At 41.6% G+C, this 12,922-nt stretch overlaps 1 protein-coding gene across 1 annotated transcript; it reads left to right on the forward strand.

The window, feature by feature from the left end:
• The first annotated feature begins 5 nt into the window (after window positions 1-5).
• Window positions 6-4,792, forward strand: LOC133486102 (zinc finger protein 239-like). The gene is made up of 3 exons (XM_061790755.1): window positions 6-143; window positions 1,252-1,408; window positions 2,407-4,792. Exons 1-3 carry the CDS (start codon window positions 117-119, stop codon window positions 3,282-3,284), a joined length of 1,062 nt encoding a protein of 353 aa, XP_061646739.1. The 5' UTR covers window positions 6-116; the 3' UTR covers window positions 3,285-4,792.
• The last annotated feature ends 8,130 nt before the right edge of the window (window positions 4,793-12,922 follow it).

Here is a 12,922-nt window from a genome sequence, read left to right on the forward strand (position 1 = left end):
GGGCTCTGCGGCTGACTTGGATCTTAATTTGTGGCTCGGCAATCGAGTGGAGTGGCTGTGGCGCCAGCCCACTCCCAAGGCAACGTTTGGACGCCAGGAAGTAACACGCCTTGCGCATGCGCACAGGTGTCAACAACCAGGAAGTAGGTGACTATCGTACGAGTTGGGATATTTTGGGAGGGAATTTATGAATTAACTTTACCCCACCTATGCACGAACCTCAACACAAACGTCTTATTTCAACAAAAATGTAGAGTGCCACTGTTTATATATTTACTTTCTATTTCGCAGGTAAACGTTACTGTTGTATGATGTTTGCTCTCAACACGACAATAAGGCTTTATGATGATGAGTATTAAAAAGGTGACGTGCTGCGTTTAGGATTTGTAGTTTTTAAACACTATTTTAACACTACAATATTGAGTGACTTGAAAAAACGGATTGTCTACAACTATGGAGTAAGTGAACATTGCGCATCTCATTTTAACAGTGTTTTTTTTTTCTCAAACAATCTTAATATGTTAAAGCATGTAATACACATATATATAGTCAACATAATAGACAAACATACATGAGAACAAATATAAGGAAAAATAAAAGCATGCCAGGGTTTATTTATTATTTTGTGTTTTCACCTCCCGGCCTATGACGTTTACTCAATGCAGCTGAACTTTATTGAGAACAATTAATGTCATACAACATTTCATGTTTGTTTTATACAGCATTTTACACTTAAGTGTTGAGAATCGTATTGGTTTCAGGGTGAGGGACTGAAATAAATGGCTGAACATGGCGAAATGACACCAATCATGCGTATGGGGACAATTATGCTGCCATAAATGCCCCAAATTATGCATTCCTTTGCATTTAGTACTGCATTTTTTCGTCCACTAGATAGCAGCAACTACCTAATGTTGCCTAATGTTGTCTGTTGATTACAGATTTGTTGATTAAAGGCGAAATACAGTATATCTCCGTTACAATGTATATAGAGTACTGCATGTTTTAAAATGTGTTGATGAAAGACTTATCAGGAATAATGGTTTAAACGTTCAACTATCACTCCATCCGGATGGTGGCGGTATGGTGTCAATGTTTGCCAGCCGCCTCTAAAAGAGGAAGTAGTCGATTCTGTTTTCCGTTAGCTACGGTTAACTAGCATATAGGCAAAAAAAAAAAAAAGCCTATGTTGTTAAATCTCGACTGAAATTAATATTTTTTCCCAACATGTCACCGTCGCTGCTGCTCAAGGCCTTTGTGAACGAACGCCTGGCCACCGCCGCCCAGGAGATATTTGACTTTCTGGAGCGAATCATCGCAAAATACGAGGAAGAAGCTTCGAGCTCACAGAAGGAGATCAAACGCCTCCGAGGGCTTCGCTTGGATTTCGTGTCACAGCAGAAAACAGGTGTGTTATTATTGTAGTTTCACAAAGCAGAAGTTTCATATGGAATTATTGTTATTGTAACTTTTATTTCTCTTAAAACCTCTGGCACCTGTATGGCTAATAATTTACAGTGAAGGTACATTGGTGCAGTTTGACACTTATACAAATTTTTGTGTCAAGTGGGAATAAAAAAATCGTTATCAATTAAGCAAATCCTGTTTTCAATAATAACATTGTTTTTTGATTTTTCTATAAGTGAATTGGGAAGATCGATTAAATCATAAATGGAATTGTTGTGGGGAAAAAAATGTCAATTTATTTTAAGGTCATATCGTCCAGCCCAAGTTGCTCGTGTGTTTTAATTATAAATAAGCTTTCAAAATTCGGTATTATCATTCTTTAATGTATTTTTTTTCCCAACCCGCGTCTGTTACCAAATTACCGTTTTGACAATCAAAATTGGTAGGAAAATTCTGGGAATTATATTATATCCATAATAAATATATTTTTTCAGACTTCTTGCAATCAATAGACCACATTTTTTTCTTGGAGTAAAAAAGGGGCTAAATCGAATTATAAATTCATTTTAATTACATTCATTTCCATCCATCTATCCATTTTCTGTACCACTTTATCCTCACAAGGGTCGCGGGCGTGCTGGAGCCTATCCCAGCTATCTTCGGGCGAGAGGTGGGGTACACCCTGAACTGGTCGCCAGCCAATCGCACGGCACGTATAAACAAACAACCATTCGCGCACAAATTTACACCTAAGGGCAATTTAGTCTTCAATCAACCTACCATGCATGTTTTTGGGATGTGGGAGGAAACCGGAGTGCCCAGAGAAAATTAAATAATAATAAAAAAAAAAAAAAACAGACTTTATTTCAAGGACATAATCGCCAAGCCTAGGATTTTTGTTGTTGTTGTAAATCAGCATTCACAATACAATATTACATCAGCGTTATCCCGGTAATTACAATACAATATCCTTAAGAAAATCTCTACTATTTTTTCCAGACTTGTTTCAATCAGCAGAGCACAAGGAGGAAAATTGGGAAAATTCCCTTGAGCAACATTCCCACGAGTGGGAGTCAACTGGAACTCCTGGTCATACTGGATTAGAGCTGTGCCACATTAAACAGGAAGCCCTCTGGGACATTCCGCAGGAAGAAAGTGGGATCCGGGAGGATTCCGATGCCCTGTACCTGCCTCGGAAGCGAAGCAAGCAAGAAGATGACATTTTTTTGCCGCTCGATGAGAGCGAGAGACAGGAAGGGGAAACTGAACTGTTGCCGCCCCCTGTTTCCTCGAGAGAACTATGCCCATACCAAGATGAAAGGCAAGATGAACATCAAACAGAGCAAATCACTCTTTTCCCAGAGGCATCAGTCACACAGGACTTCCGTTGTCATCTCTGTGAAAAATCCTTTTCCTTCAATCACCACCTAGTTAATCACGCTTTAAGAATACACTGGAGGGACGCGTGCTGCGCCGTGTGCGGCAAAGGGGGGGAGTCCCCCGGACGTCTCCCCGAGCACATCCAATCCCACCGGGGATCCAAGACGTGCCCGGCGTGTGGCAAGCGCTGCGGTAGCGTGAGCGCGTTGGCCGAGCACATGACCAGTCACACGGGCGCCAAGCCGCACCGCTGCCACGTGTGTGGCAAGGAGTGCAGCCGCAAGGGTGACCTGAAGATCCACATGAGGATCCACACGGGCGAGAAGCCTTACTGCTGCACGCACTGCGGCAAGCGCTTCACGCACAGCGGCCATCTCCGGAAGCATCTGAGAACGCACACGGGCGAGCGCCCGCACACGTGCGGCATGTGCGGGCGAGGCTTCCTGCAGAGCGCCCACCTCAAACATCACTTGACCACTCACGTGCGGGTATCTTGAGGAGCTCGCTCACCACAGACTGACTTTTTTTCTTCCACTGTGTTGTCATGGTAACAGTCAATTACAGCGGAACCTCTAAGGGCTAACACAATTCGTTTGTGAAATATGGTTCAACTCCTAGAGTTAAAATGTCACCTTTACTGTTCAGGCCATTTTTAAAGGTCATCCAAGTGTAAAATGAATTTAACAATCTCACATTTCAAAAGGAGGAGAAAATGCCAATGCAAATACAGTGAATCCCCCAAATTTTGCAAAAATCCACATGTAATGGGCTCTTTGCAGGTCATATGCGTTACAGACAATACGGTTTACCCTTATCCTGTGTTGCGCAATATGACAGCCGTGTTCATAGCTTTTTCATGCCGAGCCACTTCACATCTGTCTTTATTTGACACTAATAATGCCAAACTGATATAAAAAAAGAGAAAAAATGAACTTGCACAGACCACAGTTGAATATTTTCTGCTTTAACTGGAAATGTTCATACTAACCTTAATACATTACAAAAACATTCAATCACTAACTGGGATTGTTATACTGTATCTAACGTAACCACCTTAGGATGAATATTGACTTGTATACCTACATATCCCTGGATGTAAGAGGGGGCATACATTAAAGTCTTTCTCTAGGTTGCTGCTCAGTGCTTTAGAGGAGGACTTTAAAAGATGTATATCTTTGATGGTTCTTAGTTTGGGCAAGTAGTGATTTTTTTATTTTTTTTTAATTTATTTTATTATTATTTTTTTTTTTTAAATTGTAGAATACCGCAGTTATTCAAAACCAGAAAAGACTGAGCTGTATTTCAACAATGCAGGGGATAATGTGCAAGGAGCCCATTCATTACAATTCATTATGTGTATACATAGTTGCCTGTAGATGCCACAAGATGGAAGCAGAGCCATACTTTTATTACTCGGGCCTGAACACAAACGGAGTGGGTGAGATTTTCATCTGTCCCTTTATCATCGGTCAACATGCATCATATATGAAATGTCCTTATATCAGCGCTACTGGCCAATTTTTAGGTCATACAAGTGTGAAAAGAAGGTAAAAGTCCAATTTGGTGACATTTCAAAAGTAGGAAATAATGCAAATAGTCAAAATGTTTACTTTATAGACTGTACAAGCTGTTTTTTTTTAAATGTCTTATGAGTCTAAAAAAAACAAGTAAACCTTGTTTACAGCCAGTCAAACTCACACTTGTGTTGCAAAAAAAAAAAAAAAAAGCCACACTCTCATCCTTTAATGCGTGCTGAGCCGTGTCCTCAAAATGCCAAATTCCAATTTGTCTGACCTTGTATGTTCCGCTGTATCTTTGTCAAGGCCCTGTTTTAAAGTGTCAAATCAAAGCTGTATCTGGAATGTTACGTCATAACAACCTTTACTCGGAATCAATATTGTTTCTCACATGTTAATGTAGAGCTTTTTTTATTTTATGTTTTAACACTTGTACACAAACATGCATTTTTTTTTTTTTTAATATAAAATTAAAAGATTACAGCACTGCCCTGACTCCCATGTAACTGAAAACACTTGAAGTGGTTTGATTGGGGAATTTGGCAAATTCAGCAGCATGGTCAATTAGGAGTTGGCACATCTGCATTGCATTCAGGAGATGTCGGTTTGAATGATTATTTTTTCTAGGGGCAGGAGCTTCCTCCCACATTCCATAAACATGTTTGGCTACATTGAAGACAACATTTTCCATCGGTGTGTGAACCATTGTTGAGCCCTGCAACTGGCAGACAACCAATACTGGGTTTATATTATGTGACCTCGGATAAGGGGTAGGAAATGGATGGATGGATATTATGTGGCGTGGAGAGGGAGGGGTCGGCTACTCCCAACGTGTGCGCTCAATTCTACGTTGATTGAGACGTACGAAGGAAATGTGCTTGGATTCATGTGTACGCACAGATTCATACATCTGGATATTTTTGTGCATTCGACGTTTTCTGGATTGGAGCGTACGCCATGTTTCTTTAGGAAATCCAGGTAAGTCCTTGTACATGAGGCCCTTGATCCCTAATAAAGACAAGTGCTAAAAATGATAGGTGATATGGATGGACCCATGCTGTACCCTGCGATAGACTGGAGATCACTCCAGGGTGTACCCTGTGTTTTGTCCAAAGTCATCTGGCACAGGCCTCTGGTGAACCTCGACCCTAAAGAAGACTAGTAGTATAGAAATTAATTGATACCTCTTTTTCCTTTATGGTCCATGATGAGTGAGAGCCATGGCTGACCACTCGGCGGCCCTGCAGTATCCCCTTTAATTTTTCCATCTACCCTGGAATCACTGTAAAATAAACTAAGAATTACTGGGAATAAATTTTTTGGGTGGATCCTTGTAAACAATTTAACATTGCTAACAAAGTACTGACTGATCATTGAAGAGCGGATCAAGCGTCAACCTATCCAGGTGTCCTCCTTTTACAACTGTCTCAACAGATGAGGCAATGAACGGCGCACAATGAACTAATTTGTGCAGCAGCACAAGAATGTAAACGTATAGCACAAGAAGGCAAACTCAGTTACTGCTGTACTTAATGCTTTTCATTTCTTTTAATTTAGCGGATGTTTGGTGGTGATCGGAGAGGCTGTAGGTGCAGAATGGCAGCCACGCGCCTGTCAGACTGCCCCAGTGCAGCTGTCGCTACACAAGTAGCTCAACACCACTAGAGTGTGACCGGAGTGAATGAATAATGTGTGCAGCTGTAAACTGTCGCTGACATGGGCGGAGCTACGTGGTAGCCAGACTGAAGGTCATCCACCCGGCTGGTGCTCCCACTATAGTGTTCAAAGCGGTAAAAGTTCCATCAGCACACACCACCTCTGTTGTTCCGGAAGTGAACTATAGGTCGGCTGCTCTGTGAAAACGGAAGACCAACATGACACTATTATTCCATTGCTAGTTGAAAACTATCTTCCCCTAAAGCAGTGTTTTCACAAAGTTTAATTCGCCACAGTGCGCTCTGGGATGTTTTGGCAGATTGTTGAAGTTGCCAATGGCTCTTTCATAGATGTTTTCAACAATTCACCCAAGACCTGAACCACGCACATATCCAACCCAGGTGGTCTGGAAAGCTTGGAATAGGAGGAGCTCCGTCAGGAACCTTTGGGAAGTAGCTTCAGGCAATTCAGATTGTAGCTAGTGAAGCTAAGGATATAATCAGGTCCCGATTACAGCCCTCCCCGGGGCCCAAAACCAACTACCCTAATCTTGTTATGCAACCCCTCACTTATAAACTCTGGAATATCACCAGGTGGGAATGGTGTCTCACGTAGTCTCTTACATTTGACCTTTAATGAAGTTCAGCTGATGAATCGAATGTGATCAGATTTGCTGGTCCTAGACTGTACTATGGGCGTCCTTGTCCCTGGCTGTGATGTAATTCTACAAGAGCAAAGTGGCCCGATTAGGAGTAGGCCAAAAGGTTAATCCGGGAAGTTAAATTACGTGAAACCAGCTCAAAACTGGAACTGCATGGATTTTCATATTTATGTGGGTCAGACTTTGCCTGAGCGAAACAAAGCAGAACAGCAGTTATTTTTACAGTTTCACACCAAAGAATATCACATAAGTGCATAGCCATCGCCAAGAACGCTTCTTGTTGTGCAACCCATTCGGATTCAAAGTATTTGAATCCAAGAGCACAAGGAGGTGTTGAGGGGTAGATTGACGGGATCGACCTTGATGGTTTTGGTTTGGTGTGGAGGAGGATCGCAAAGATCCTGCAGGACCTCCTCTGGATTGTAAAACAAACGTGCAATGGAAAGATGTGAGTGATCAAGCTGCATATTAAAATGAATCATGTCATATTTCTGTTGTTTTCTCATGTTTAATGTGATGCAGCACAGTGACCTAGTAGTGACCATGTCTGCCTTAAAAGGTCTGAGGTTTGGAATTTCGGATATTCAGTATATTTAGTTTTGTTTAAAACATTTCAGGTATGTTAAGGCCTATTATTTTCAAATTGGCTAAATACAAATATGTTTCCCGAGATGCACACCACAAAAAAACCAAAAACAAAATTCCTAAAATGCACACCACAAAAAAAGTGTTTGGCATGTTGAAGCTCCTGCCCCACCAAAGATATACCGTATATATAATAATATACATATGATTAAAACTGGGTAGTTAAACACTGGCTCATTAGATTGTGCTATGGAGCAGTTGTACCTAATAATAACCTCCCTCATCAACTCTGCTTAGCAACAAGTGATGGAAACACGAGCGAAGAAAATCAAAGCGATTGCGTTGTTTTAAAATGACTCGCAAATCACATTTTGAATGTTACTGTCCTTCCACAACAGCTGCCCGCGGGGTTCGTGCACTTGGAAGCAGATCAGGTGCCGCTGGTTTAGTGAGAATAATCCCAAAATAAGCAGCTGATTTATTGGTTGGCAGTCACAGACCCTCACCCTGCCGCCTGCACCCTCCTGTGTTACGTCCTCTCTCTGTACAAACTCCATGAATGCAGACTTTTTTGTTGTTTTTAATTTTTTGCAGCTGAATGACAGGTGAGACAAAAACAGGCTGGATCCACGTGTGACCATGTGTTTCACGCCATCCCCTGGTTCCTGAGGGTAAGTCTGCCCCCTTACCTACCTTGCAATGTCGCATAGTCTTGTTGTCGTGATGGAGACAAGGTCAATGACTAAACGGGCCGTTTGCCATGGACCATAACCTGTTTTACGCTAGTGCTGTAGAGCAAGGGGTTCTGAAACGTCTTGGCTTGAAGGACTTGGGTTGTTTCCAAGGACTGACCCCCTTATAATCATAATGACAATTCAATATAACTACCATGTGCAACCCTGAATGTGATTGTTTTTATTTTTTATTTATTTATTTATTTTTATTAAACAATGTCAGTCAATTCTATATTTAAACATCATAGTTAGCTGACATGCGCTGCTTCCACTAACAACAGGGCTGTCAACAGAGGGGCTAGTTCACAAAAGCACAATCATAGCGATTTGGTTGCTTTATTTAGCGACTTTTCTGACCACTCTAGCGACTATTTTTCAGAAAGGCGACTAGTGAGTTTAATCCCTGGAACTGAATCCCTTTCTTATTGTTTTCTTTCTGACAAGAAAGGAGCTCGTGGGAGGTAATCAGTTGCGCCGACTGTGCCAAAGACTTGGTGGCCCTTTAAACCTTGTAAAGGCAGTGACTTAGTGGGAACTGTTGACCCGAGGTTTATGCTTCCAAGCTGTAAATATTTGCCGCGGTGAACTTGCCTCACCTGGGGAAGTACATGAGAAAAGAGTGTAAGAGAGCTACAAATGCTGCATGCATGCAGGGATGTCTGATTTATGATGCGTCACAATCATATATTGAGCTTTTAACTAGCCCAAAGTTAAGATAGGGAGGAGTTAATTGGTTTATTCTTTACTACTAATATTAGTTTGTTTTATTGGCCCTCTGGCCCCTGTATATCTTTGTAGATACTGTTTTTAAATAACACGAAAACTTTTTTTTTTGTGCTAATTTGCCGATCCCAGTTTGAGAAACACTGTTGTGATAGCTGTGCAGGAAGTTGAAAGCTGACCGCTGGGACTCTGGAGATGTAACATCACAGCAGGTGACTGTGTGACATTACAGCTCCAGCACACACACACACACACACACACACACACACTAACACGGCAAGGGTGCACATGAAAGAGTTGTGAGAATTGACCCCGCTGACCCAAAAGCAATCGCTACCGTGTCATGTAAACAAGGGTTCTCAGGCTCTCGCTGTGCGCGCACACCTCTCTGGGGATTGTGAAGGCCTCTTTATACTCCCGCGCAACAAAAATTGTTGCTGCGCGTCGAACGCTGCGGAGATCATCTCTCGTGATTGATCCGTTTTAGTCACATGCTGTGATGACGTACTCAGCGTGCCCCTTGGTTCTACATGCCATCTACGCCGCTGCCTTCTCGATCGATTTTGCAGCATAATTAAACGCATCATCTGGTCATCTAGGTCCATTTTTTTCTAGCAGACACTGTTCCACGGTCCATTGTTGTTGTTTTGTTACTTGTTACTGAAAGTAAAGCAAAAACTGCTACCGGAAATGGCCAAAAAAATGCAGAGGAAACTCCACCCTGTGGAGGGCTGCATATTAAAAAAAAAAAAAAAAAAGTGAGTGTTTGTTTGTATGTGCCCTGTGATTGGCTGATGACCAGTCCAGGGTTTACGTTGTTTGTCTCTCCCAAAGTCAGCTGGGATAGGCTCTGGGATTTGTCTATATGTACAATGCGAATGGCTGGCGACAAATGCAGGGTGTTCACTGCCTCTTGCCCCAAAATCACCGTCAGGTGGTTTGGTGCTTCCCCTTTCATTTTGCGTCAGGCTTGGAAAGAAAATCACTGGGGTAGGCTCCAGCTCGGCCTCAATCCCAATGAGGACAAACCCTATAAAATACACAAGATTTATGTTAATTTTACTGATCGACTGGCGCCTTTGAGCAGAAATGGAGGAGGACCGAGCAGATTATATTTAGTTTGGAGAAGCTATTGATGCTAAAGCTATCGTTAGAACACAAGTGAGTCACTCTATTGAATAATACACTGTAATGCGGTCGCAAAGTTGCACACGTATGTAAATAGGCATTTCTAATAAAGCACCATTTTGTTTCAAAACTGTGAGTCTGTTCATCTATAACGAGGCTAATGGGGTCATTGTGATTTTTTACAGTCTCCCCATAGATTTATAAATCACATTATTGTAATGTAAAACATTGGGTGATACAACGGGGGTTGAAATGACCTAACTCTTGGCAATGGGAAACTCCCATCAACAAGGAATGCAGGGATTTGGGTCATTTTTTTTGTCTCCCGGTGTCTCCCAAAGGACCAAGTATACTAGACAGATGGGCGACTCGAAATTGCTAGGAATTTGAGTTTTATCCATTGTGTATCGCTGCAACAGGGTGGCAAGGTTTGATGACTTGCCATAAAACATGGAACTCGGAGTCGACATCTTTTTTTTTTTTTTTTTTTTTAATTTAGATTCCAAAGCCAGTTTCACTTAGCAACATGAAATTGAGCAGGTACAGTATGTCTTTCATGAGAAGACCCATTTTAGTTTAAGTGGCCATGTAGGCTAATTTCCAGGTGTCCTTCAAATACAAACTCCCCCTAGAAATTATCTCCCATTGCTATCAAATTCTAACTAAGTATATTAGAGAGATGTGTGGAGCTTAACTTTGGGTTTTTTTCCCATTTGGCTGTGGGCAGAGCATGGCGGCAAATTTTGAACTGAAGACTCCCAATAAAACTTGAAGCTGTAAGTCAGGATTTTGTTTTAATTCTTCCCCAAGAGCCAGTTTCAGTTGGCAAAGTTTCATGACTTGCCAGAAAACAACTCTATAACCCCACAACTCTATAACGCCACAACTTTAGAGCCGAGGGGTCTGTGACGAATTTAGTCGTTGGGTTTTGCAATACCACCTTCCAAAAACATTCCTTTTTTTAAAAACATATCGTAAACTGCATGCATGTTGGGGTTTTCTCACGGTCAGGTTCATTCTATTGAACTGACTGAGGAGGAAATGAAACAAAAAAATCTGTGTTTGGGTCAAAGTGGAACCGCAGACGGAGAAAGACACACAAACTTAGCCACTTACAGGAAATTACATTTGAGTTTCTGGACTAGATTTTAGACATGCATGCACTTTTAAGAAGTGTGCCGTGCGCACCCACACACACACACACACACACAAACAAACTTGTGCATAGCATGGTCAGCTGACTTGACTTGCTTTAATTCTCATGCATGTGACAGATCACGTGTCGGATGCCGATGCGGCAACACCCCATAACATCTCGCTATCAATCAGTTGGATTTGCAATGACGGTGCGTTCATTGGTTCATTTGTTTGTCAGTTGGCAGTGTTATGCTCAGACTACTGAACCGGTTTAATTTGGCGCACCCCTATCTATCTCCGGCACCACAACCCGCCCACCAGAAATTGAACTAGAACGTATTGATTTGGCATCATAAATGACTCTTTCCCAAACTTATCAGCACCCTGATCAGCACCACAACTACCCCTGGACCATCCCACCCAAAATCACAAGAAAATCTAAAAAAAAAAAACTTCTTTCAGATAAAGCTGCATTGATTTCATAAAACAGCCTTTTCCAAACTTTTGAAGCCATGCACCCTGACAGAGTCGGCGCACCCCTATCCTCGCCACAACAACTTCCCCCAAACCCACGCAAAAATCTTCTTTAGTGTATACTAGCTACAGTGGTGGACACCTTTTTATTACGTTGACAAAAAAAAAAAAATCGATTTCATGTTGCAGAACAATTTTTCTCCACCACCTCAGCAGCCACAGTTGGCACACCATTATCGCCTCCACCACCACTCACCAAAAATAACAAAGCATCTAAACAAAGCCTCTTTACCATTTAGCTACTGTATGTTGATTTAACATCATAGAACAGAATTTCCCAAGCTTTTGAAACCACACACCCCCTTCAACGCCCCAACAGAGTTGCCGCACCCCTATACATAGATTTATTCTTTTGCGAGCTCGGTGTATTTGTGTTACCTAACTTCAGACTTCAACAGTGGGGTCAAGAATATAATAAAATAACAATTTAAGTTGTTTGGACATTTTATTGGCGGCTGAGCAAGAGTAGTGAGTAGTCCCGCAGCAAAGTGGGAGAACAATCGAGCGATGGCCTCCAAACGGGGGCAAACAGGATGCGCTATGGTCAGAACCACACCACTGAAAACATAGTTCAGGGCAGTGCTCCAAAATATTGATGAGGAAGAGCCATACCTGTATTTATTTTTCATTTGGGGTTGACAGGATGGCTGACAGCTGCTGATAAGATAGAAAAATAAATAGTTGCACAAGAACTGATGGGGATGTTTTTTTACATTTTTTATTATTTTTTATTTTTTATTTTTTTTAAATAGTCCAAAGAGTGAAAGATGAATCACCAATGGGAAGAGATGTATGCCTGTTCCGATGATATGCACTGTATCACTTTTTGTACTTACTCTCATGTTGTGTTTATTTCATGTTAAACGATTTAGTGCTCCGGGTCAAGAACCATGTCGGAGTCCAACAAAAAGCACAGATTTCCAAATGTTCTTGAGTGATTGCACACACACAACTTCCACTTTCTAAAGATTTGCAGCCCAATGGAATTTCCTATCAACTCAGGCTGTCTGCTGGTATTTGCAGATAATTAGCTTAACATAAAACATTACTCTGGAGATGCTGTGCAAAGTTAAAAGAAACTGTCTATGGTGAGAAAAGACTGTTGAGTTTTCTCAATTCTTCTTGCCAACGTGAATATTTTATTGAATTTGATCCAATAATCACTATCCAGTGTTATCACCCTGTCTAAATCACCATTTCAAAACAAAATATAAGAGGAATGGAAATGAAATGTAAGAGACGTCGCCCCTTCTCTGCTGATCTTCCACTGATTGGAGGCGAGGTGTGAAACGAGTGTTACATAAAAAGAATTTTGGCCCCGCACGCCTCTCCACGTTGATTTCCTGTGCATGTCTCAAAGTGTGGAATTAATCTTCAACAACATCTGTGTACTTTTCAACCTTTTTCCGACATAGGAAATGTGTAAATAGGCCCCTTCATTAGGTGCACCTCATGAATAC

The sequence above is a fragment of the Phyllopteryx taeniolatus genome, chromosome 11 (genome assembly GCF_024500385.1).
Source record: "Phyllopteryx taeniolatus isolate TA_2022b chromosome 11, UOR_Ptae_1.2, whole genome shotgun sequence".
In the NCBI taxonomy this organism is placed as follows: Eukaryota; Metazoa; Chordata; class Actinopteri; order Syngnathiformes; family Syngnathidae; genus Phyllopteryx; species Phyllopteryx taeniolatus.